Source organism: Neopelma chrysocephalum, unplaced genomic scaffold (genome assembly GCF_003984885.1).
Source record: "Neopelma chrysocephalum unplaced genomic scaffold, ASM398488v2 Primary Assembly neopelma1_24, whole genome shotgun sequence".
Lineage (NCBI taxonomy): Eukaryota > Metazoa > Chordata > Aves > Passeriformes > Pipridae > Neopelma > Neopelma chrysocephalum.
In genome coordinates, this window is record NW_020897693.1 from 45,041,917 (window position 1) to 45,069,285 (window position 27,369).

The 27,369-nt window shown below is 42.9% G+C and overlaps 1 protein-coding gene across 2 annotated transcripts in view; it reads right to left on the reverse strand.

Annotated features, from left to right (window-relative positions):
* Nucleotides 1–27,369, reverse strand: part of CCDC85C (coiled-coil domain containing 85C) — a 111,695-nt gene that overhangs the window by 23,300 nt on the left and 61,026 nt on the right. The window contains exons 2-3 of one of the 2 annotated variants that reach the window (XM_027673946.1): nt 19,362–19,438; nt 2,913–3,014 (exon numbers count right to left, since the gene is read on the reverse strand). In XM_027673946.1, the coding sequence (XP_027529747.1) occupies nt 2,913–3,014; nt 19,362–19,438 (179 nt within the window). Of the gene's footprint in view, nt 1–2,912; nt 3,018–19,361; nt 19,439–27,369 lie in introns of both variants that reach the window. The other variant, XM_027673945.1, reaches the window with a different exon arrangement.

Consider the following 27,369-nt stretch of genomic DNA (forward strand, 5'->3'; position numbering starts at 1 on the left):
CCTAATGACAGCTCTGGCATCCCTCCTCACTGACAGCAAAGAACTGGGTTCTGGGACACATTTTTCACATGCTTTAGGAGTCAGTGGTTATTACAGGCTGACCTTTATCTCAGCATCTTGGTTACTCACCCTCCATAAACCCTAGGAAAGCTGTTGCCTGCTGCCTCCTTTTCATCATTTTGGGCACATTATCTAATCCTTCCTCTTGGAACCACAGGAAGAACAATCATGGTGTAACACTGCTCCCATTATCTGGGAACAAGTCTTCTAGGGATGAGCCATCTGTGCTGTGGCCTTATCACAGCACAGACCTCCTGGTCCTGACATAAACCACTCATCCTATGGTGTTTACCCATTTGTTTGCTGTCAGTCATGTCTTTGGCCATGAGCACAGGCTAAAGCACCCCTTGCTCCAGAATTCCTGCTGGTGTTTTTACACACACTTTTCCACCCACGCTCATTCCACACCAACCTTAGTACTTCCATTACAAATCTCTACAACGGAGCCAGCCTAGCCAGCTTGCTCTGGAGCCTGCCCTTCTCATCCCAGGGAAATGTAAGTCCCACAGGGAGCTTGTTGCCACCTCCTCTCATGTGTCTGAGCCAAAGGAAATCACCCTCACCTCCCAGTGGACACAGGGAGCCTCTAATACACCATGAGATCACTCTGGGTTGCAGTTCCCAGCGCTGGGGAGATCAACCAGTCTGCTGTCAGTTCAAGCTAACACACATATCACACCTTCCCTTTCACAGGCCAGGGTCTTGTAGGTCAGAACTAACCCCCAGGACTGCTTTTCCCTGGATATTTGGTAACCACTGCAGACTACAGAGCAAATCTACAATTCACCCTTCCAGGATCCATTAGAAACGCCGAACTGTGTCATTAACTGAGGTACATCAGGGCCATGGAGAGCTGGACTGATGCCGGCTTGTAAACTGTGTGACAGCGAGGGATGTGCTGAGGAACTTCCTCAAGGAGTTGCACAGGCAGTGACAATGATGAAACTCTGAATGGATGTGACAGCTTTGAAGTTGACACCAATTGTCCATCAGTCACCCGCATGAAGCTTGTGCAGGCCCAGAGAGGAATGATTTCTCACAAACTTAGGCCTGCTGTCAATAAAAAAAAGCTGCAGAGAAACTCCAGTACGTCTCAATGTCCACTTCTGGGAGGTGCCCAAGTCATTCAGACATCTGCATGAATTTGTGATCGTTGCCCTTCATCACAAAAACAATATATCATGTCAAGCCAAAAACCAAAGGGATTTTGATAGGAATAAGTAAATAAATGGCTATGTAAGTATCCCAGAGGATGTGGATTTGGATCCAAAGCTGGTTTTGTTTTTTCTCTACCATCTTCCCGCAAAGAAGGCAGAACACAGCCAGGGTGACAGATGAAGGTGAGTGTCACACAGCACCTGGGCCTCTCCATAAATGCCAGGTGCCACCTCTTCCTTGAGGAAGGAAAGAAAATAGGGACAAGTGGCCAGGAAGGGCTCCAGCAGGCAGCACCATCTGCTGCCAGCCCTCACAGAGCCCTGGTGAGCTGCGGGGGCTAATGCTCAGGTAGAGAACTCTCCTGCCAGCTCTCAGCCCCGGCACAGCTCCTCTCCAGAGAGCTGCTGGCTGTATCCCAGCCTGACTGACAAGATAAACTTGAGTGTAGCACCACTTCTTGGGGCAACCAGCACAGGCTGACTCAGCGTTGCCTGTCTGGAACAAAGTTGGGGATCAAAATCCTGAGCACAAGAAAAGCAAAGCAAACTCCCCAAAACTGTAAGGCTGGCACAGCCAGACAAACATCTTCAGGTTCATGTCTCTCTGCACTCCCTGCAAAGTCTCCTGTCTTTATACATGGGGCACAAAGTTAGAAAAGTGAATATTCATTTGGATGGTTTTATTCTCTTTTTTTTTGGTTTGAAGCATTTGAACCATTTGGTTGGAAGTTTGCAGTTCAGCAGGGACAGAAAGGGGATCTGCTTTCATACTGGAGTTTTATTTATACTAACTTTCTTAAATTATTATTAAATTATTATTGCTCCCTTCTTTACAACTCTAATATATACACTAAATCTAAAGAATGACTTTTACTCAAACAAGCAGCCAACATACAACCAGCCTACAGTACCCGCAGCTCTGCTGACCAGTGCCCCAGAAACAGGACAGGGAGGTTTTCCAGCTTTGCTGCCATCAGGCTTCTGGTCACATTCACAACACTTGCAGCCCACTCCCACCAGAACTCTCTGACTGCACCTAAACTCTGCCTGCAATCTGGAAAACAATGTCACCAAGCAAATGTAGAGGCCCAAGCAGTGAAGGGAACATCTGGAAGGCAATCATCTGGCAGGGCTTGGGATCCTCAGCCATGCCTGGTACATGGGTGCAGGAGGAGCCCTGGCACAGCAGCACAGTATCCATCTTCTGCAACAGGCTTTAATAGAGATTATTCTGTTGTTTGAGAAGAAGCAGTGCAGGCAAATCTTAGGAAACATAAACCTCATCTGTGATACAGAAGAGCCTAAGAACTTATTTGCTAAAGCAATCCTGACCACACACTGCCAGACACCTGGCAAGCCTCATCCACAACCAGCTTTTTTACTGCAGGCCCGGGGCATTTACAAAGAAGCAGCTGCAGGTATAACAAGACTCACCCTAGCTTTAAAGATGTATAACAGTGACTGTCAGTTGACTGAAAACCTACGCTGGGAAGTTAATGATCCAAATTCAGGTAAAGATCAGTGTTCCAGGGGCTCCCCATCCTCCCAACAGCTGCAGGTTTTAGCTGCACATTTGCACCACCAGTTTCAGGGTGAACTCACACCTGGAAGAGCTCCCCCATAATCTTCACATGCCCCTTCCACTTTCAGGGAAACCCATGGCTCTGTCTATATAGGTAAGGAAACTTCTCTTACATTTTGCAGGGCGTCTTGATACTGTGGCAGTGATGAGAGCTGTGACTCAGAGTGGTACGGGGACAATCCTTTCCTCAGAGTCCTCAGGTCCCCCGTGCTGGACTGCTGCAAAGACAAGGACAGAAAACAGGACACTGTACCAATGACAAAAAGGAAAGCTGTGCTGCTCCTGGCCCTGTCCTGGCTTTTCCCATGACCACTTCTGACCTGTTCTCATTACTTCTGCCTGCAACAACAGTGACAGTAAACATTGTAACAAAATGCTTTTTTCATGTCCAGACCTGGAGAAAACACCTGCAAGCAGCTGGAAGTGAACTGTTCAATATCTATTCCATTAGGCAATACAGCAGAAAGGTATTTTTGTTTTACCTAAGTTCCTACACATTCATTAAAAACATTTGTTAGGACGCACATAAAAAAATATTTTTAAGACTTCAGATTAAATCAAAATCAGAAAAAAAATACATCAGGGGACATTTTTTAGATTGAGAGTTTGTAAACGGTGCTACCATGATTCACCTAAACTTGCAAAACGTATGTTGACAGAAAGGGTTTCTTATTTGGTTACAAATTTGCCTGCAGCCATAGGTCTTCAACAAAGTCAAATACATAAAGGTCATCTATATGACCCTAGAAACCAGGTAAATGCAATCAATAGTCTGCACTCAAAGGGAGAAGCAGCACTGGGTGTTAGGATGACTGAATAATCTCCCTGGAACAAAGTTTCTGCATTGTGTTGTTAGCTAGCTCAGTGATTTTGAAATGTGACGGTCCTAGAATGAGAAGAGTTTTTCATTTATAAAAGTACACTCATAAAAAGTCAATACTCAAGTAGCCAAAATCAAAGGTCTGGGAGAATATTCTTTCTTTATTACCAATAAACATCCTCATTAACTTTTCATATTTTTAAGAGCATCAAGTAGTGCACTGTCCTCTACTTTAAAGCTACAAAATCATGACCTTTCAGATTTTTATGCTCCATTAAGACTTTCAACTTGCTTTTGCTGTAGAAATGATGTTTTCTACTTCAAAAGAACCAAAGCAAAATCATTGGTGCAATAAAATTTAACAGGAAATCTCATAAATCAGCTCAATTGCATAAAAAACCCCCTCAGTAACCCAAAGGCCTGAGCATAACTGAGACTTTAGGGACTATGGCCATGCACAGATCTCTGGAAATACTGAAAGTTCATTTACATTTCCTGCTCCAAGAGAAGAATTGGTGCAGTCAGAGTGGATACATCATTTTCTATCAGTGTCAGAAACATTTTCTTGTAGCTACATGGCCTGTTTAGCACACATTTATCTTTGGTTTTATTTCAAAATGTCGTTTTAATACATTAAAACTTCTACAGTGACTCCGTGCTTTCACAAACCTTCTGGATCCCTCACCCTATCAACTTTCTTTTTATAAGCTGTAAAGAGAAGGGAAATTTTCAAGAAAGCCATCATGAGAAATGGATGCTAGTCCAGTAACATGCAACCTGCTGGGAAATGTTGTGTCTCACATGGAATCAAGCGATACAGAATGACTTCACCATATCAGATGTCTGGGATTCCCTTGAATTTACAAAGTGCCATCAGAGAAGATCTGGATATTTCTCTCACATTTCACAATAGAGAGTCAGAGAGAGATCTGAAGGAGATAACTCCTTCTGAGGCTGAAAAGTGACTGCTGCAAAACTGAGTTTCCACCACTATTCCTGGGAGGTATTTCAAAGGAAGGTGATGAGAAGGTCACAAAGGAAGATGATGAGAAGATTCTTAATTTACTGGCAGTGTCCCAGGCATGTGATGTCTCTTGCTGGTTATCCTGAAAGAAATTTACCTTGCCTGGTTTTCCTTCCACTGCCCTGCCGTGTGCAACCTCTTCTTCACTATTGTGTGTGCATGGGGACACAGCAACCTCCTGGAGAGGTCCTGACACTCTGCTACCCACTCCTCTAGGTTGTCAGCTCGGGAGCTCATGCACCTTTCTCTGATATCCATGATGAAGGGGCATTTGCATGGCCAAGGGAAAAGCAGAATAAAACAGCAGAGCAAAAATGTGAGGCTGTAGCTTTGTGGTGGAGACCCCAAAGGTTGCAGATCACCTCGAAGGCTCCACTCCAGAAGGGCAGGCATTGCCTCGACAGCATTTAGAGGCTCTGAATTGCTCAGACTTCTGCAAACCACAGAGACCTGCAAGATGCACTATACTTATGGGGCAGCAGGAGTATAGAAACAGGCCCAAGAAAGAGAGATTTGGTAGACATTTGTTTGCATCCCAGAAACTTGCTCTCTTGCCCCCAGCTCTGAATGGGTTGGTCTACATTCAATGCACCACGTGTTTCATCACACTACAGCTTGTCCTCATAGAAAGTCAAAACGCTTTGCCCGCCAAAGGAAGGAAGGCAACAAAACCCAAACGTAGTCAACATGCAATATCACACTGCTGTGCCTAAAAACACGCTAGTTTAAATTGATTTAATTAACTGCCCTATGCTCCTGCCTGGAGCAAAAATCTGCATTAATTTCAATTTGTCTTAAATTGGTTGAAATTGTGTTGGTAAATACACAGATACAGTCAAAACTCTGCTCTAACAAGTGTTTATAATGGATTAGTTCTATTGCTTTTTTAAAGCAAATCCCATTTAAGACAGTGCACTAGTGTGTGACAAAACTATTGTTAGGTTGTTTCAGTGGCTGCTGATTATGAATCTGACCTAATGCATTCAATTTGATGGAAAGATTCCCACTGAGTTCAATGAACATCAAAACAAGCTCTTAATTAAAGAATAGAAACGAAAAAGAGAAAAAAATAGGACAAGACAAAAAAAAAAGACATCTAAGAAATAAAAATGCTGAACAGAGATCTACCCAGAAGGGGAACAAGGTTTTTGGGGCATAGAATGGGTTTGCTAGGGCAAGAAGAATTCTTCATCTGCCATTATTTATATGACATCCATGTTGGAGATGGCCAAAGTAATACTTTTTCCTCCCACTGTCTGTCATGAAGACAGCCCCTTTCATGAGCAGTCCATTCAATGCAATTTTCCTTCTATATTTTCCAGAAGTTATTTCAAAATGTATCTTACTCTAATTGTTTGGGTGGTTTGCCTTTTTTTTTTTTACAACAGGCTACCAATCACAGTTCTGCACTATTTATCTTCCTTGCATTGAAAGAAAATATGTATTTCTTCACCATAGAATGAAAACTGCTTTTTTCTTCCTTTTTAAAATTAAAATAGTGCAGTGACACATCTTCAGCAGAGCCCCCTAAACATTTACACATTCCTTGGGCTTTGCTATCAGTGTTAGAGCTAAGCAGGAAAAGAAAGTGAATCCCTCATTAAAAAGCAATATGACTAATGATGCATCAGAATGAGTAGCCATTACTCCACTTAAACCTAAATTAAAAATCCTGATATTTGCATTGTCAATTCATTCACAAAATGAAATCTCTTATTACCTTACCTAATTTTCATTACTGAGATGTAAGTGGATCCCAAATTGCTTTTCTACTCAGAAAGGCATTTTAAAAGTACAATCCATGATCATCTCTGCTCATCATCATTGCTGGAGATTATGTTGCCAGCTAATGGGCAACATGTCTATAATAAATTATCCTTCAGGTAAAATCACTTCACATTTCTGGAGTTCCAAGGAACTTATCAGCAAAATCATTTTCATCTGAACTAAAGCTCCCTGGGAGCGTGCTGTTTCGATTAAACTTTTATTGGAAACATTTCCTAAGCCGAGGAGCAGAGAAGAGGGAGGGAGACAGCAAAGGAGACCAAGAGAGAGCTGAGGAGACTCACAGTCAGTCTTTATCCAACCTGATCAAATTGCATAACCTGAAAAACACTTGTCCCCAGCAAAAGCCAATAAATGGCTATTGACTACTCCAGAGTGGCTCTTGCTCTTTTGCATGAATTTTTTTCAAACAGCAGTTTCATCCAAAAGCTAAACAAAATGAAACAAAACAAAAAACAAACCAACCAAACAAACAAAAACCCCACCTTCAAAAAAAGCATCTCCTGACTTTCCCAGCAGTACAAAAGTGCAGGACCTGCCCTCAGTCTAACTCAGTACTACTCCACATGGCGTTGCCTCCCTTTCCCAGCTGATGAGCATGGGGACAAGACTGCAAACCCAACAACTTTTCCTGCAGTGCAGTGCAAACCTGTGCTATCCACTGCCAGCACTGACATCTCCACAGTGGTCACTCCGATACAATCACTCTTCAATACTTGGAAATAATGACATGACATTTATTGCTAAATTTTTCAACTAGGCTGAACCTAGAGTGACCCCAGAAGATACTGTTCTTGAACCAAAGCCCGAGACCTTTGTCCGCCTTTTATGAAAGAAATGGACACAGACATGCCCCTCCCATTAGGGAAGGGAGTTTGGCCTACTCATATCAATGGGAAAAGAAAAGGACCAAAAAATCAGGGTTTTAGTAAAAATGGACTGCAAACCCAACTTTTTTTTTCTGTCTAGAAAACAGAAGTAATTTGATTACAGAAGCAATTTGATGGGTGGAAAGTGGTATTTTCCATAACAAATAATATATAATTTTAAACAGAAATAGAAATTGAAGTCTTGATGGTTACCAATGCTTAAAATTACATTTAAAAAAAAAAGCAGAACAAAACAACAAAACAACAAAAAAACAGCAAACACTTGTTCCTATCAAAGCTTTCTATCCTGCTAGCAGGGAGAAGAAATGGTGGCCTCTGACTTTTTGACCCACTGTGCTGAGTGATTCAATTGAAAAATAACACAAATAACACAAGAAGATGGATGGTGTTTGGGGTATTTTAAGGTCAAAGTACTACAAAGAAACATTTATTTTCCTTTCTGTTTCTGTCCAGTAAAGTCAGATCAGCGCTGCAGCTATGTTGAACCAACTGTGAAGATAAAGTGTTGAAAACTTAGAGACAAGTTAGACAAATTATCTTTTCTGTTACCCTTCAGTGTTACTTCTGCTAGAATGGAGAAAAAAGAAGAAACAGATTTAATTCTGAAATACTTTGATGTAACAAAATGGACTGTTCTTAACAGAAATTAAATACAGAAAGACAGAAATTTACTTGACAGAAAGTCCTCAGCATTTACGAAAGAGATTAGCAAAAAACCTATTTCAATTAGAATTATGTGTTGAAGTGACCGAGGAAAATTAAAAATCAGCACTGTCAGGTTCCAGTAATTCATGAATTAGCATTCAAAACAGGGTTGTTACATAAGTAGCCTTTAATTGAAAACAGTATTTTCTCCCTTCTTATAAGTTGTAACAGATGAAGACTGAAAAAAGTTTAAAAACTATATTTAATCACAAATTATCAATTTGACTCTGTACCCTGTGGAAGTATTAAAGTCATCAGGGTTACAGCTTCCCTTCTCCCCACAGGCTGTGAGGTCATCTGGGATCAATTTGAGTGTCTAAACATGGGCATCCCATGCCTAAGCATATCCAAGGCACTCCTGGAGCCTTGGTAGGTGTGATAAAGAGCTGCTAGAGGCCTGCATCCTTCTGCTGCACAGCAGGAGCAAGGAGGGTCAAGCCTGGTGTCACCTGAGCACTACAGCTGAGCACCTGAGATGTTGCTCTCTTCACCTTTTTGTAACTCATTTGTAACCTCCTGCATTGTGAAAGCTTTCTCTCCTGGTCTACACTTCATTTAAAAAAACCACACAACAAAGCACCAATTCGAAGGCCAGAAGTCCTACAAGGCCCCTTTTTGTTTACCTCTGGGGAGTCCCTTTATAAAAGAATGGCAAAATGTGTCCAGAATGCAGAGGAGAATCAAGCATACATGAGTCACCGACAGCAGACCTCCAAAAGGGCTGTCATTTCGGAGGGTTTATAATAATCAGCTTCATTTTCATACAATGGAGACCCACTTGCACTAAGCTCAGGAGACGGCAGATTACACACCTCACCACTTAAATGTATTAATATTATATCCGCATTTCAACATAACTTTAGAAGAAATTATGTAACAGCATGAAATGCAACTAGATGGAAAGCAATCCTGTGAGGAACTCAATATTGACAAGAGAAGATACCCTTATTGACACCAGTTCAGAAGATTTTCTTTGGACAAGCAATTATGCCACACCATCACCCAGCCTTCTGACAGACAAGCAATTTCCATTTTTTAGTGGTTACTTACCCTTCTACAAAGCACAGGATTTCCTTCAGCCATCATTTAAATATCAGAGTGGAGCTGGTCCTCAGCAATAGGGCAAGGGCATTGCACCATGACCATGTAAGCCCAATAAGGATTTGGGCTTATGATTTGGGTAATTCTCTCTATGTGAAAAAAAAGTCTATATGGAAAAAAAAATCTCATTCTTACTTCAGATTCTACTTTCACCCCATAAATCTTGAATGTTAGATAGAAAACTCTGTTGAGACCTCGGCTTTTGGTTATATACATTTGTGAAGAGGGAAAAAAATTGGAAGGTTTTATTTCAGTCCACTATGTCAGACTGCTTTCATCTTTATGGACTCTTGTACTGCCCATTACCTGGATTACTTGCCTGTCACTGTAATATAAATTCTTAAACCTATCAGCAACAATTCTCTAAACCATAATTGTTCCAGTAATTGAAACAGCCTCAATTTTGACACTCAACAACCCATTGTTTGCAACTGGGTAATTAAATGGAAGGTTTAGCTCAAAATCTTTTGCTGTTATTTCGTGCAGCAATTTAGCTGAAAGTGCCAGCTTCTCTTCAGGTAGGCAAATGGCTTTGATTTGAAGTTGGCCAAAACTTACTAACCAATGTCTATTGCACAAGTGCAGGTGGAAATAAAAATAAATTAGTGGCATATTTAATACATTCAGATGATTAAAAAATGGAAATCACCAACATTAGCATGTGAAAGAACAAGCAATCAGAGCAGCAGTATTAAAAGACAGCCCCTAGATCCAAGAAGCCATTCATGGACGCATTAGCTCTCTCTACCTTACTGAAATTTCGTGGCAAGCTGTTGCAGTCAGCCAGCTAGAAGGGAACAGAAGAATATTATATATTTGGAAACTTAATAGAAAAAAGTTATTCTATCATCTTGAAAAAAATCTCTATCTTTACCACAGATGACCAAACCCCTTTTCCCATATTCATGAATGAAGCCTTGCAGAACCCATTATTATCTGCACAAATATTAACATCTTACTATCCAGATTTAGAGCATGGTGACCCCACAAACAGTTGATAAAGCTTGATCACCTTATTCTTCTTCACAACTACAGGTATTTTATCACACCTGCAGAGTTCAATGGCACTCTCAGAACACACCTCTCTGTAAGAATGACCTGGCCCAAGATAGCCTTAGTAAGTCCAGCAGAGCAGTGATACTTTGCTGAGGTAAAGCAAAGCAGAAACTCATCTCAAATAATGTGAAGGAGATGTTGCAAAGCACCCGCCTTACACTGCTGTCACATGGGCAGCAGGGCAAAGGCCCCTGTTTCTCACGACCTCAGCACCACACATGAGTAGCCCTGTCACGCAGCCTTGTGCCCCGGAGAATATCCCCCACCACACCACCTTGCACAAACATTTCCTCCTTATCTCATTAACCTGTGTTTTAGTGTCTCATGCACCAGGAACCTGAGGGATGGGCAATTTCCCTGTGTGAAGCTAGCTAATAATTGAATTAAGGTTCAGTAATTGCAGTTATCACTACCAGATATATTCAAGGAAAAATAAGCTCAGCAAAGCACATATCTGACACATATGTGAAGAGTTCCATTAGCTTCAACAGCATTTATCAGGCAAGTTGGAAATTACACACGAGAGTGCAATAAAAAAAAAAATCAATGTATTTGATTTTGAAAGAACTCTGCAAATAAGAAAAAAAACCCTAAGGGATGAGATTAAAACTATTTAACATCTTCCATGTCATGCAATAATATGAGCTTTCTGTAACAGGAGAGATTAAACTCCTTTACACTGGTTCATATCCCTGTTGTACATGTAGCACATCCAGGGATCATTCCTGAATTGGTGAGGAAAGCTTTAGAGGATAAAGGTCTGTCAAGACACCTACTCTCCTGATCCCCTCCCTGGGATTCAGACAGGAGGTCACAAGCACACCCTCACCCAGTTCCATCAGTAAAGCCATTTTCAGCAGTTCGTGTGGAGCTGGAAATGGTGTGACCCTGAGAATGAGGTGCGCGGCCGTTGTGCAGCAGCAGCACAGGGAGCTGTAAGGATGAATTTGGACACTGTGCCATGGCTCCATCTCAGCCATTTGCAAATGTAACGCGCAGACGAGGATTCCCACTTCTGCCTATGCTCTGACTTCCCCCTCACATCGTGAGCTGCATTCATACAAGCTGGAGGGGCAACCAGATTTCATCTGGTTGCATTGGCCACAGTTGGAATTTTCTACTGTGGGGGGAGGTAACAACTTTGGGAAAGGTAGAAGACAGTCAGTAAGAGGCTTAGGAGATTTCACCATGTAAAATCACTCTTGGAAAAATACTTTTATTAGTATCTCAGTGGGGTACAGGCAATAAAAGCAGTGCAAGTTTCAAACCTCTCCATTTTCTGTAGCAACAGAGGTAGGGAACTTTAGTACACTCTTAATGCTGTATTTTTGTCCTCTTGTTTTAGATCTGCAGAGAAAGATCAAACCCATAACTCATGGGAGACTCAGATAATCAGTTCAAACCAAATTGCAGTATATAATTATAATCACACAACTGGCAGGCTTTGCTCGAGAGGAAATATGAGCTGGCACAGCTGAGAGATTCAAGTATCACAGCCTATAACCCAAATAGAAATGCAGATCAATAGTTAACAAAGCCAAACAGAGCTATAACCATTGACATTTGGTGTAGCCCCAGTCTGGTCTGCAGCTTGCATGTCATGAGTTTCAGAGTCACAGACTAATAGAGCCCATTCATGGCTCATTAGAACCAAAATTAGTGTCTTTACTAGGGATACCAATGGAGAAGCTAAGGAATGCTGCTCCAGTTCCTCCAGGCAAGTAGATGTAGATGTGGATGTAGTATTAAGCACAGAAACAAACTCAATGCACCATCCCCTGGAGTCACCTTTCATTTTCTCCTGTCAACTGCACTCCAGGCAAGGAGGCCAAAGGGAACCACACTGCACCTCCTCCAAAAAGCTCAGTCACAGCAATGCCACTGGGATGCCTTTAAGGCACTCTCCACATCCCACAAAACAACAGAGTTGGGAATGAGGAAAATAAAGATCTGAATCCCCTCCTGATAAATCAACAAAGGTCCCTTGCAGGCTTTAACTAATGCTGGGCACCAGCTGACCAAGGGCTCTGCTGACCTTCTCTCTCTTCTTTCAAACAGCACTCAGGGCAGGATGGGCACTCAAGTTCCTTTCTTCTGGAAGACCACTCAGATATTCAAAGTTCTCTGCTGAGCCAGGATTTAAACATCTCAATTTCTATGAGATAGTCTGAATATTCTTTAAAACTCTCCTATAAAGATTTAGATTTGCATTTTTGGCTTCATGAAAACCAAAACAAAACAGAAAATCTTGTCACAAGCTTACAGTTTTGGGTAAAGACACTTTTTTTTTCAAAGCAATGAATGATTAACATCCTTCCCATACTTCCCCAAGTTGTTTTCAGATATCAGACACTGAATGTTTCTTGAGCTGGGCTTGAATTTGGCATTTAACTCATTGCAAAAATCTGTTTCTAAGCCTCTGCAGCTATTGCTTAGTTTCCCCTCGAGACATTTTTCAGTCCTTCTCAGATGGACTGATCACTGAGATTCTGTGTTCTTTGAACCTCTCTACATGTTACAAAGACACAAAAAGCTTCTCCTTCATAGCCTGATCTAACTTCAGTTAACAGCTTTTTCCCTGGCCCTGTCCTCCTACGGAGAAAAAAGTAGAATCTAGCGAAATTATTACAAAGCTGGTTAAGCACAGGATATTACTAATCCTGTATTTCACAGCTGGAGGTTAAACTGAGCCTCATTAAACCCAATGTTCTTGCTTTACCCACAACAGAAACAAATGGGGCATGGCAGAGCTTTGTGTGTGTGCATCTCTCTCACAAACACTTGTACAGAGAAATTCAGCTCCAGTCCTTCCAAAATTTGAGTTAAGTTGCAAGAAATTATACGATTGTCTCAAATTTGTAAGACTCAATCAACTGAGTATGTCTCTGCCTATCTGTTAATCAACTTCTGGATCCAAATCTTCTTGAATTATAAATATAATAGGTTTTTAGGGAACTCTATTTATAGTCTCATAAAATCCCTGGATACCAAAGGCAACAACCCCAGAACACACAGTACACCATCCAGATGTCATTACAAGTTGCGAAAGCTCATTTTTGTCACTGATCATGCATTTTAGATATGCATGAATGCAAGGTGAATGCCAAGAGAATATTTATTTTGGTAGGTAGCAGCCCAAGACCCTGATGTCCAGAGTCAACAGAAGGAAATCCATTGTCTTAAAGGGCTTGAAGGTATTTTGGATGCACATCTGAGACATGTCTGAACTGCTTTTATAAACTGTACATCTCTTATTTGGGGAGGAAAAATATTTTATTGAACAAGTACATATTATTTACTTACATCTCAAGTCAATCTATTGGATAGCAAATTGGTCAGATCAGTCTTGTCATTTTAATTCATAAAAGAAGGAGGTGAAATGAAACACACTTGGACATCAATTGGTTTTGCATGCTATGTTTTCTTGAAGATTCTACTGCCACAACTAAGGAAGGAACATTTGAGGGATTCTGTTAACATCTTTTGCTTTTATGCATGTAGGCAATGCAATGCAAGTTAGAGGCTTAAATCAAAGTTTTGAGAGTGGTCTCATGAAAGGTCTCATGAGAGAAGATCTCAAGAGAGAAGGTCTCATGAAAATCTGGTTCTTCTAGAGCTGTACTCCAAAATGCATGGAGTCCTGTAGGAATTCTCACCATTGACTTGAAAGAAATATTTGGATGTGACCCCAAACATGGATCTTTTTTATTACTTAAAATTAATATGCAGCTAAACATTTAAACACTGCCTAAAAATGGTAATATAGTAACTGAGGGCACGTCCCCTTCAGTATTCTGAATTTAAATGGAGACCAACTGCCTGGAAAGCTTTCATGTCTGAGTTGCTCTGTATTACAAAAAAAAAATCCAATTTCCCTTGTGAGACCTTAAATTAAAGCAATTATACTTATCCTCCTCACACACAAACAGTAGGTAGACTTTGGGGAAATTAGAAAGGTTTGTAATTCTGTTCCTGTCGTGGTGAGCGTGTGCAATGCTCCTGGCACAAGCCATGGCCTCAGAACAAACCTCCAGAGCCAATTCACAGAGAGGACCTAAGTTTAAGACCTTACAGCAACTCTGAGAGCAGAGGCAACTCCACAAGCAGGAACTGTTAATGGCAGACTTGGCACAAAAGCAACTGATAATAAAACAACATAGGAAATTGCAGTTTGACTCTCCCGGAGCCAGCCAGCACATTGTGGGCAATTTATTTTTCTCCTCCATCCTCTGCTCCTAGGGAAGAGATCAGGCTCTCCACTGAATGGCATTTACATCTTTGTTCATCGCAGTACTAACAATTATGAGGCTCTTTTTGATCCTGCAGTCCACATTTTTCCCCCTTGTTTTCAGAACTATATGCTGGGAGCTGCCTGCTGAGTGCATGGTTGTGCCAAGATCCCACTTGTCTAAGAACTGCAGTAGCCTGCAGATGCCCTGGCCATGGAAGCTCCCAGCTCAAACACCTCAGCTCTGTTTTAACAGCAGTGTTTACAGCCATTGCCTACCATCATTTTACTATCTGCACAGCTGCAGCCTTCTTTTAATTTAGGCTAAGCATGCAGTTTCTTAAAAATAAGACCAAGCATAGTTTTCAAGAACTTCTAGGGATGCTCCAAAGATCTTCCAAGGATACTCCAAATCCCAGTCAGCTAGCAGGCAGATACTGAACTGCTGTGAATGCTGGTGATACTGAAGTCTATTTGCAATTTTAATTTAATACTCTTATGTTCTTCATAAATCCCAAGGGCTGTCACTCTACAGAGAATTTTTTTTTAATTCTGCTCTGCTCCAGGGGACTTGAAATTTTCCTTGAAAGATGCACCAGGATCTCATTGTCAAACGTCCAGTTACTCAGAGCCTCACCTGCCCAAAAATCTGCTCTGTTCAAAGCTGGGCTTTTTTAAAAAGGTGTACAACGTGCCCTGGGCATCTTTGAACAGAAAAATGCCTCTAGCATTTCTGTTCTGGAGGGAAAAGCCAGACACAGCTCAGCAGAGATTATAAACCAAAAAGAGTCCCGATAACCAGCTCATGGGGCACAGTTGTTAGTTATAAGGAGAGAGAACAGGGTGATGAGTCCACAAAGCCTATAAAATTCAGTTTTATTTGAAAGTGCTCAATTCTTGCCATTGTACAGAATGAGCTGAAAATGCAAGACAATGTGAAAGAATAGCCAGAAGTTTGTCACTGTTATTATCTCTAAAATGTATGCATTACTTATAAAACTAACCAGAATTGACCAGAATTGAGACACAGGTCTCTCTAACCTTAAGGGGAAAGTGTGTAATTAAAAATTCCTTTTTAGTTCAAGGGTCAGTGTGAGATGGCTTAAGGGGTCTATCTTCTGCTTGGACACCTTCAGCTCAGGAGAATGCCTAAATGGAAACCAAATACGGTCTCCCACCTCAGGGGTTATATCTTAGCAATATGGAAGGTAACCTCACCTAGTCAACCACAGACCACTAAAGAAAGGTTAACACCAGCTCTCCTGAACACTTCCCACAAGATACAGAGGAAAATGAGGACTCCTCCCACGTGATGTTGCACAGATTAACTGCACGAACACAGCAGAACTCAGTGCACTTCTTCCCTGGACAATTTGAGACTATAAAAAGTGATGCTCATGAAGCTCTCCAAAATCAACACACAACATTCCTTGGAGCTTGCATTCGTCTTCTTTATACTTCAACTAAAACTTCCAGAAACGAGTTACACTTGTGAGAAAGGCTCACACTCTCAACCCCAGGACACAGAGGTCCCCACTTGGCTTTGTGGGGTCTTTGCCACTGTGGCGACACCACAGACACCTACCAGCACTGGAGAGTAGGGCTGAGGGGCCTTTTCTGGTAGTGCCATTTGCTACAGCATTCCCCAGAACTGCTGCCAGAGATTTTGCCAGCACAGCCATGCCACCCAAGAAAGATCATGACTTTCCAGCAAACACGGCCATGCCAACAAAACATTACAGCATAAACTGAGTAAAAAGAAAAAGTAAAAAATGGAGTCATTTCTCCTCAAAGAAGAATGGGAAGAGCCATCATTACTGATGGGTTAGCAAAATAAGAAGCAGCTCATTTCCCAACTGGAAATACACATCTCCTCCCCTAGAAAAGCAAAAGATGTCAAAACAACAACAACAAAAAATCCTATATGGCTATCATAAATAACATCCCATCTCCATTTATTTTCCTCCCACTGCAAAGTGTGGCTTGTGAGATGGTATTTCTTGATCTCCCAAGCGTAAGAAAAGCTCTCTCCATTAACCTGTTCAAATAAGTCACTAGAAAAACAGAAGTGTGAATCCCCACACACCCATGCTGCAGGTAACGTGCACAGCGCAGAGCAGCTGCCAGGCACAGGTTGGAGAGCTTTTGACTCTCCCACTGAGGCTTTCTTCCAAAGTGCTTATAGAAAAAGGTTATGTCAGGAAGCAGGAGAAAAGTGCAGGCTCAGGATCTCCTGCACCAACTTAATGCCACATTAGAAGTGGGTACAAAGACACCACCTCTCAGCAACACCACCAAGAGATGCTGAAGAAGATAAAGCAACAAATCTTGCTCAAGATGCACCAGCCAGCAAAGGGGTATTGTGTCACTGGCCACCGGAACATAAATCCTCCTGTAAAGCTTGCAAATATCCCTTGCAGCACCGGCCTTCTCAGGTTTCTCTGGATGAAGCACTATTTCAGCTCTATGTTTAGCACTTGGAAGGAAGCCAGGAAGACTTCCATAACCACCACTGATTTGTTAATCCCTTAATGCACAGGCACTGTTTGTTACTTAGGACGTCAGGTTTCATCGCTTCTCAGCACGCTGGTGATAGAACTTCTTGACACCAGGCTGCAAATATTATTGCAAAGTCAATACTCCCAGGGAGAAAGACAAGCTGAGTTAAAATGTGACTTTGGTGTTGACAAGCCAGTTTGGCATTGCAAAGTTCAAATGGCCAGGATCACCTGGCAACTTTCAAAATAAAAGGAAGTTTACCAGGATCCTTTTTGACTAGAGTCTTATCCCAAGATCCGCATGGTAACAGCTAAACATTTTCCAATCAGACAAAGCAAGTAAGAATACAGTAAGTGGATTATATTTTTTTGGGCAAGTGCTGGGAGCTACATGTACATATGCATGTCAGTTTGCATCTATACAGATTTTCCTAATCTTTCTCATTGAGAGAGAAAAAAAATCCAAATCTGGGTATGCAGTATGACAGATTGGAGGTGATGCAGCTCAGTATTCCCAGGGAGTTCACCCAGGTTATGGTAGCTTCAACACTTCTGTTGCCCTAAGGAAAGCTGACTCCTGGCTTACAAGAAATAGCATGATCTAAAATAGGTCAGATCCTGATCTTTTTGGAGGGCCATTAAGACATCACACACAGGCTGCACAGCACATCACAGCCAGGGCAGCATCAGTTCCTGCTGCTGCTGGGGAGGTGGTAGGCCTTCTGCAGAACACAGAGCTATTTTAAGGTCATTTCTCTCCCTCCTAAACTCAAATGTTTGTAGTGACACAGTCTGAACGGTGATGACACCTGCATGGAGGAAAAGGTACAGCCTTCACACCCAGGACAGCACAGAGTTGAAGGGCTGATGCATGAGCCTGAAGCAGCCCCACACACCCCAAAGCTAACTGGGCTTCATCCTCCTGATGCAATAAGCCCAGGTAGCTATTCAGCCCCTATTTATTACCATCATTAATTACCAACCACTTTTTTTGACCTCACAAAGCAGATCAGACAGAGCAATGTTCTCGGCTGTGGCAGGACAAAGCTAGGCCAAGGGCACATCAAGCCCATCCCCAAATCCATGCACATCCCAACTGTCCACACGCATCCCATCTGCTTATCAATAGCTCCAATTAAATAGTCTCGGGGTTTCGACCGCCACCAGACACCAGCTCACTCTCAGTTTGGGAGAAAGACAGAGGAAGTTAAAATTAAATTAGCAATCGATTAATACATGAAACAACTCCAAAGCTGTTGAGTTGAGCACTCTTTTGGGGTTTAACCCTTTGGTGCGCTATGAGTTTTGTTTCATGGCTATCAAAGTCACTGGAAGTACACTGGAAATATGGGAGAATCTTTAAAAAGGCTCACAATCAGATCAAATTCAGAAAAAATAAGGTTTGACAAAATTATTTTATTGAAATTTCAGTAAGCACAGAGTTCCTTATTATTTTTGATTGTTTATTTTAAATGGGAATGTTTCAGAAATGTGATCTTGGAGCAGTCTATTTTCAGATTTGGTGAAAAGAACAGCACAATATAAACTGACAAAAAGGTATTTAAATAATTTTAGAAGGCCTATTTTATTTCCAGTCCTTATAATTGGAAAGAATCTGGAACAAAATCACTGTGAAACTCAGTGCTTGAAGTAAGAAGCAAAGTATAGAAAAAAAGCCTTTAAAGTGCCAGGAGGGTAGAACATAACACAATGGAAGGATGCAAAGAACAAGAAAAAAAGAGTAACTTTTCCAATGGTCTAAATAGACAGTGCTTCACTGAATGCAGCAAAGCTGCCCTTGTTTATACCAACTGCTGGGTTTTACAGGGGATCCAGAGGACATACCAGACAGAACAACTGCTTTCTTCCCACTGCTTGACATTGCTCTATACAGTCAGGTAAGCACCAGGAGTAATCAAAAGCCCAGTGGCACGTGGAGTAGACTTTGAAAGGGAGATGTAAGCAAAAAGTGCCACTTTAGAGAGGTCTGTTCAGATTTAAGAAAGATCTCAAATAAAAGCTGGGAGCCCATACAGCACAAAACTATTCCCAAGGCTGTCCTTTGACTACAGTCTCCTCTTTCAACAAGATAAAAGTCAATGTAAATGGGCAAGCAAGACAAAATCCTACAGCAAGGGCACAGGCAGCGCTGGACTCTCACAGCATCCCCAAGAGCAGCAGTGGATCAAGGAGCTCTGCAGGGAGGCATTAATGCATCTCTGAAACACACACGGACACTAACAGAGGATTCAATTTTTTTGTCCTACTTTTTTTTTGTTTTTAACAAAAGCAGACCAAATTTTATCTGTGGGGGCTAATATGAAAAGACCATCATGTTCTTCCTGGATAGGACATTTACCAAAAGCCCTTGTGCATTCAAATGGGCAGTCAGACACAGCCATATGGAAACCGTAGAACCGAGCCACATACCACCTATTAGGCAATAAAAACCTACCTGGGAAAGAAGCTTGTTGTCATCCTCCAGCAGTTTCACTTTTGTCTCAAGTTGCCTGATATAGTTGGAAGACGAATCTTTAGAAAAAGAGAAAAAAACACATTTAAGCTTCTTGTGTTAGAGGAAAGCATTGTCAAACAGTAAAATGTTTTCCCACTCTGTGGAAGGCAAGTTTGGGAAAGACCTAATGAATAAAACCCCATGTGTATAGGGTGAGGAAGGGAATGTATCAAAATGGTTTTTTCACTAAAAAGCTGAGGTTCAGCAGTAGCAATATCTTCTGTGAATCCTTACTGGTGCCATCAGTTTTAAGAGTGGGGGGATACAGAAGGAAAGTGAAGTTGAACTACTGTGGTTCGTATTTTTAAAAAAGTAATTTCCTGAGTTTGAAAGCAATTCTCATTCATCTAAAATGCACTATAATACTCCACAACAGAACAAGATGTTTCCTTTTAGGCTTGAATAAACAACCCCTCCACACACGTGCCTTTTTCTTTCAAAAACAACTGAAAAACTCACAAAAGTAAGCTGTTGGCACAGCTCTATGAGATCACTGCCACAACTTACAGTGCTGTAAAAAGGGCAGAAGTGTATTCAGCAAGGCCACAGAGCTGCAGCATGCACACAACAAGTACCTCCCCAGGACATCTGTTTTTTCTAGTGGAAGCACATGACACTAACCAGAAAAATACCAGGACAACAAAATACAGAATATCCTCACATAAAATGGTAATATTCAACCTGAAGGAATTTAGTGGCCAGTTTACCATTGCAGTAAGACAGCAACACCAGACAGGGTGGCCTGGTATAGAAGATAAGTTGCTGGAGAGCATTGTGGGTGGCTTACTGCTCTCCAAAGCATCTGGCTTTTGTTTTGAACTGTGCTTTGAAGCAACACATTTGCAAATTTCACAGGGGAGAAAATAAAAGAACCTCGGAAAACTTTTTCTCCATTTTCATTACAGCTTAGTGAGTTCCTTCCACCCACTTGGAACTTTGCAAAATTTCTTCTCCGTTTGTAATTTGGGTAGCAGAGGCCATGAGTTGTTACAGCAGGAGGAAAAGAGTTTTACAACATAAGCATATAAGAAACCTCAAACACCTTCCACACTGCTAAAAGGGCTCTGAAAAGTGGAATTGTATTTTACCTCGTTTCATTTATTATGGCATGACTGCAAAAGACACTATTCAACCCCAGGACTTCTCGCCAGGTGTGTATTGGCAAGGAACCAGGTGTTAACAAGGGCACCAATGCTGGTGGGTGTGTGCTGCCCGTGGCCAGTACCTTTCAGGATCAGCCCCACTACGGTGAGCAGGCACCACTGGCTGCAGCTCTGCACACACCAACACAAACGCACGCACACGTGTGAGGTTTAGGCTGGCTCTGCGCTAAACAGCTTCTCTCTGCCTTTGCCAGTAGCTGCTGAACGCACTCGACACTAAGCCTGAATGCCTCTTTTTGGCCACCCTGGGGACAGTTCAGCAGAAGAGCTAGCATGCAAGCTGCAGCTAATCACTGAGAGTGCTTTGACCATTCAAGAGAAAAACTGGAATATGCTTGAAAAAGTGCTACCATAGACAAGTGCCAAACCGCACATAAAGGAACAGCAGGAAGGATCCGAGTCAAGTGCCCGTCTAAAGCACAAACACTTTCAGAGGAAACATGCTCACTTTTTTGTCTGGATCATGCTTTGTCCAAACCCAGGAAATCCAAACAAGTCCTCATGAAAAAGGTTAAGAAGACACCATAGGAGGCTATGCCAGTTCAGTGAACAGCTTAAGTGGTTGTAAGGTTCACAGCAACATCGCCCTCAGCTGCAGGGACCACAAACTCTGCCCAACAACCACCCTAACAAAGGGGGAGTCTCCAGGTCAGATAAGGGAGTAAACCAAATAGGTTATAGAATCAATCTATAGGTTATAGAATCAATCTAGAGCACCTTCCCTGTGAAGGCCTCATGTCAAGAGCACCACAAATTCAGCCATGCATATCTAAAGGTGTCGAGTATAATCCCGCAGTAGATCAGTGCTGAAGTCAGCAAGATTTCAGCATCAGCTTGAACAACTTGCTGAATTAGTAATGAACCTGCCCTCCAGCGGGGTGTGAGGAGAGTTTGAGATTGTTAAATATAAAGCAGGAGGACCATGGACCCTTTGGTCCGACCTCCTCTGTGCCACCACACATGGTTAACTTACCCCTAAATTCAGTCCAATAATACCCATTTGGCTAAACAGTTCCAAAACTAGTCTCCATATCTGTTTGAAGACAGACAGAGACTCCACCACTTCCACTTGTGTGTTGGATACAACAGCTTCCATTGGTAGATCTGGTCAGATTAAGGTGTCCTTCCCACCTGCGCTCCAGTTTCACTGATGCCCTCATAGTGGCAGGGCAGCAGCGGAGCTGAGTGCCTCTACACAGTGAATGCAGTAACCCTGATAATACAGCAGGGCCTAATTTTTATCTCAAAGTATCTGGGCATTCAAAGCAGCTTCAAGGAAGGATTCAAAGTGATGTCAAAGGTGAGGCTCAATCCACACCTGCCTGGCAATCAGAGCTATGCCTCTGGACCAAGCACAGTCTCTGCACAAATTGCACAGACAGCAACACTTGTCTAAACAAATGCAGAAATGCTAGATAATGCTAAAGAAGATCCCAATGTGATGCTGATGTGACGCTGATAACAGACAGAGGCTCCACAAGAACCATAGCATTGACTAAGCCTGTTAGCCCATTAGTAGTCCAAGCCTGTTTCCCAAGCAGCAGGGAGCCTGCTATATGCAGTGGCCCCCCTCACCTTTGTACTCTCTTATCACTACTAAGTGTTTATAGTGTGGACTACCACACCACATTGTGTGCAAAGAACAGCAACCAAAAAAAAAAAGCTTATGGGAACTATTTCTGATGCAAACAAGCCTTTTCTCTCAGTTCTGAGCCCACAGAGGGCAGAGAGACCGCAGGAGGTCCATTTCAGAGCTCTGAATTCAAGCATTCAGGTGGCAAGTTACCCAAAGTGGAGGCTGGCAACCCAAACCTCGTGAGCAACCTCTTCAACATGTGCTTGTGGCAGCTTCCAGCACTGCTAATGGCTACAGGAAATTTAGGTTAAGCAGATGAATGGTGACACAGAAGCTGTTGTGTTCAGGCCCTGAATGTCGTGTTCAGTACTGACTGGCTGGTTGGTGGAAAGAATAGAGCAAGACTGACAAAGAAAAAGAAATGGAGAGAGAATTATCTCCGCCTTGTGGTTTCATATCCCTTATCAAAAAAAAGGGTACTCCTTGGGAAGGCAATCCCTGCATCCCCAGGAGCCAATGCACACCACAACTACCCCCAGTCTTCAAAGCCTGCTCTGAGACCTGCTAGAAGCAGAATTCTTCAGACACCACTGTTCAATCCCAAACCATGTCTGATATATGACCTTAGCCAGAAAACACCCTATGGCAACATAAAACACACATTAAAAAAAAAAATGGAAAGAAAAAACAAATTAGCTGTTTAGTCAGCAGAAGATGTTCCATCTTGGGCAGAGGTTGAGAAACAGTGCTCAGAGCCATCACCATCCTTGCTGTGCTCTCAGAGATGAATTGCCTCCATCTTCTGGACCTGCCTGTATGGAGGTAGGGGCCAGATGAGCCATTTGCATCTTAATCTCAGGTTGAAAAAATCTCATAATTCTCACAGCAGCAGACAGTAACACTGCAGGGCTGAGCAGCAAAACCCCAGGCTAGGTCTCTCCCATGTTAGATCAAGAAACACATTCCCAACATTCTTCTGCCTCTGACCTTCCTCTTATCAGTGAGTTTCCCTCCTCTCTTGCCTCCCCCAGAGCCAGGAGACAAGGATGGCCCCACTGACCCACCCAGGAGAGGCAGCAGAGCTGGATCAGTGATAGCTCAGACCCCTCATCCCCTTTCATTGGAAATCAAAGGAATAGTCCTCGCTGCCTTGTCAAAGCCTGTTGCCTGCTGTGAGGAATGCTCCACCTTCACCAGCCCAAATGCACTCTCCTCAGTGGCATGAGCAGTTGCCACACCAGGGTACTGGGGCACATGCCCAGCACACCTACCCAGCCACCACCTCGTGGCACTGATTCCAAGCCCACTCACACCTGTTATTTCCTTGCTGGTGACTCGGCATCTCAGCCTACCCTGGCCAGACAACCACAGCGGTCAGCTCTGCAGAAGTGTGGCACAGTGAGAGGAGGTACAGTATGAAAGAAACAGACAAGTGTGGTGGACACATGGTCGAGGACAAGCTTTCTGGGAGCATGCTCGGGCACTCAGTGCTGCCTGGGATGCCAGCAGGGGCAACATCCTCCTCTAGTTATCCCTTGGGGCCACGAGCACCAGCTGCATGAGCAATGGGTGCCTTAGTGGACCAGATTGCACCAGAGGGAAGGAATTTCCCACTCAGCACCCTCCCTGTGGCAGCCATCACACTTGGTGTAGAAGAGGAAGTCAGGGAGAGAGGCAGAGGTGTGCCCTGCCAGGCTGCTACCTGCAACAGCAAAATGAATGAAAACTATGATCATCAGCAGCCATTGCTCACTTCCACAATGTAAATGCTTCAAGCTAAATTGTTTACAGAGATGTAAAACCTGCAGTCCCATTTCTTTACGAAGCCTTTGGAAAACTAATTGGATGTAGTTTTATCTCCACAAGAGGTAGAAGAGTCACATTCCAGCCCAGGAAGGAGTATTACTGTTATTATCCACCCTCCTCAAGATTTACTGTTCTAAAAAACATACTCCATCTGGAATGGGATGCAATTCAACTTGGATGTAATCTAGCCGAGTAACTTTTCTCTACATAGATAAACCACTTAATACTCATTACAGCTAAATGGAGGTAAGACAAATCACTCGACCTTGTTTTAACTCAATGGCCTCTGAAGAGAGCAGGGAACTGCCTGGTTCCCCAATCTTTCTAAAAACATAAATTAGAAATTGTTTTAACAAACAAAACAATCTTTCAGCCTGCAGAGCATAAAACACTGTAATTTTAAAAGACACTTGGAGACACTGGAGCCTTTCTGATTCTCATCTGAGATTTCAGAGGGATCTGTCAGAGGGGTAAATATGATGAATTATACATTTATTTTGACAGTAGGAAAAGAAATGGTTTTATTTCTTTTTGTTTTCCACTTCTCCAAACCACAAGCATGCAGAGCAGAGGTTTGCATGGTAGCTACGTGGTTGAGATCAAGACACTTTTATTTAAGACCTTTTCATAATGAGGCATTAGCAGCTAAATGAATATAAGAAAAACATGCAAACCCTTTACTTAGGGCAGTTCACAGCAGAGATGCCAGAAAAGGTTAACATAGGTGTCCATGAGACAAGGAAGCTGCTGAGAGCCCTTTGATGGGACTCACTCACAGCAGGATGGTCCCTGCTCCCGGCCCGGGCAGTACCAAACAACATGGCAAGAGCAGACTTGAAGCAATGGAGGTGCTTTAATCTTCTTCCACAGCACCCTGCTGAGGTTTTGATTTGGTCTTATCGATTTGCCTTTTTGCTACAGAGTGGGGGTTGCGCAGTGTCCAGCTGGAGTGCTGGCTGGCGGGTCAGGACCATGGTGCCCCACTGACAGCACTGACCCCTCAGGCACCACAGAGGTGCCCCACATCCCCAGCAGCGAGGCTGGACACTCGCTGCCTCCCACTACATTTTCTCCCCAGGAGCTACTTTTACTAAGCATGATTTGAGACAGTAAAGCACAGCTATACCTTGTTCATGTCCTGCAAACATGGCTCTTCCTGTCCTCATAAAAAGCAGCATCCCTAAAGGGATTCTCCCAGAGAAGGAAAGGCATAGGAAGTAGTGATGCTAGGTTTGCACCTTGTGGTCAGCTGCCTTTTTTGCATGATGGGGTGCTGACATTTTTGCTTCCTCTCCTTCCATCAAAGATCATCTCACGAAAAGGCCTTCACCTGTGCTCAATAAAACACTTTGCTGTTTGTTGGTAGTTTCATTATCACATCTCTGCTCTTCACCACCATATTTCAGATTCGTATTGCTCTACTGGTCTTGCTTTTTGACACGGACAAGCAGGCTGAAAAATGAACCAGTGGTTACATCTTGTAAAGAAGTTGATTTATTAAGGCAATACCACTCTTTCAGAGCAGCTGGAAAGCAGATGGGACTCACATATCTTAAATATTGTCATTAAAGGAAATTATTGAGAGAAATGGACAAACCTACCACCCTTGATTTTCCTAGCCAGCACCAATCTTTCTGCTCTTACCAGCAACCCCATTCCCGATGTCCTGTTTCAGACTGGTATGCAAGGCAAGTTTTCACATCAGGCTTAGCTCAGTGGATGGTTCAAATCTGAGCAGGGACACCTTAATCCAAGGCTGAGTTACTTTAGTTTTGCAGGTGCTGCCCTCTGCTATGGTACCACCAGGGCTTTCAGGGTATGCTCCTTGGTTTGCCTTGGCATAGAAACACAGAATAGTTTGGGTTGGAAAGGACCATTAACAGTCATACAGTCCAATCCCCCTGCAATGAGCAGGGACATCTTCAAATAGATCAGGTTGCTCAGAGCCCAATCCCTCCTATCCTTGAACGTTTCCAGGGTTATCTACCACTTCTTTGGGCAACCTGCTCCAGTGTTTCACCACCCTCACTGTAAAATCTTCTTTCCTTATATCTAACCTAAACCTAACCTCTGCCAGTTCAAAGACATTAATCCTTCTCCTATCACCACATGCCCTTGTAAAAAGTCCCTCTCCAGCTCTCTCATAACCTCCTTTAGGTACTGGAAAGCTGTTCTAAGGTCTCCTTGGAACCTTCTTTTCTCCAGGCTGAACACCCCAACTCTCTCAGCTTTTCCTCAGAGGGGAGGTGTGCCAGCCCTCCGATCATCTTCACATCTTCATTTTCATGATCATCAGGTACCATACACTGCTAACCCCAAGCCCCATGCCTCTCCAGTAACAGTTGGGGACAATTTCGGTTCTCCCTTGTGATGTGGTAAGAGAATATGCACCAAGAAGGTCTGCGGCAAAGAGAAGGTCCCAGCATTTTGTAGCTTTGCAAGATATTCTGCAAGCAAACCATACCAACCACCTTGTCCCACCACCTCATTCACCATCAGTTCTGTTGGGAGCAGTTTCCTCTGCACTGTGCCAGCCAGCGCTAAAGAGGTGGCAGGAGGGCATTTGCAGAGAGCTAAGGCCAAATCTTGAATATTTCCATAGCTGAGGTGCTGCAGCACATTTACTGAACAGACACTGCCTTGGACTATGCTAAATAAATAAAAGGCCCATCTGTAGCATCCAAAGCCACCCATGATAACATCTATCTGAATAAGACTGGTAGGATCAGGCCTCATTTTCAAGGTGGAGGTGATAGCTCATGTATAGAGCAGTATATTCAAACACTAGTCAAGACAACAGCAAAGTGTGTTGCAAATCCAATCACAAATAACAAAAAAATATGGTCTCAAACTGATACACATATTTTTTAATGCTAACAAGCCAGTGGCTATGCACTGGCAACATGGTTGTGCTGCTGCAATATGCTGCTCTGACAGGATGGAGCATATGCCACTGCAGCTATTTAATTAACATTTCATAGCAAGCCTCCAACTACAAGCTCTTAAGTTTTTCAAGACTATACGTTCCCAGCTCAGTTTCAGTTCATTAGACCTGTCTGGGTGCTTAGCGGCCTCAAGCTGGCCTGTAACAGCCTGGTGAAGTCTCTCCTGACTTTGGCTGTTACAGCTCACTACGGTGACTTCCAGCCATTGACATCGTCTCTGTGCACAGCAAAATGTCTGCCCACAATGACTGTCGGCAGGAGCTCAAGAGCTCCTCATATCTTACTGGGATTTCATTAGGAGGTGGCTGATAGGGAAGAATATGTGGACCCATGTACTGCAGCACAGTTGGGAGAGAGCTGTCTCATCCCATTAGAAAGTGGACACCAGTTTCCGCTTCCTTGCTTGGGTGACCTGTACATGACAATCTTTGTGGGGGTTGTCCCTCTATCACAGCATA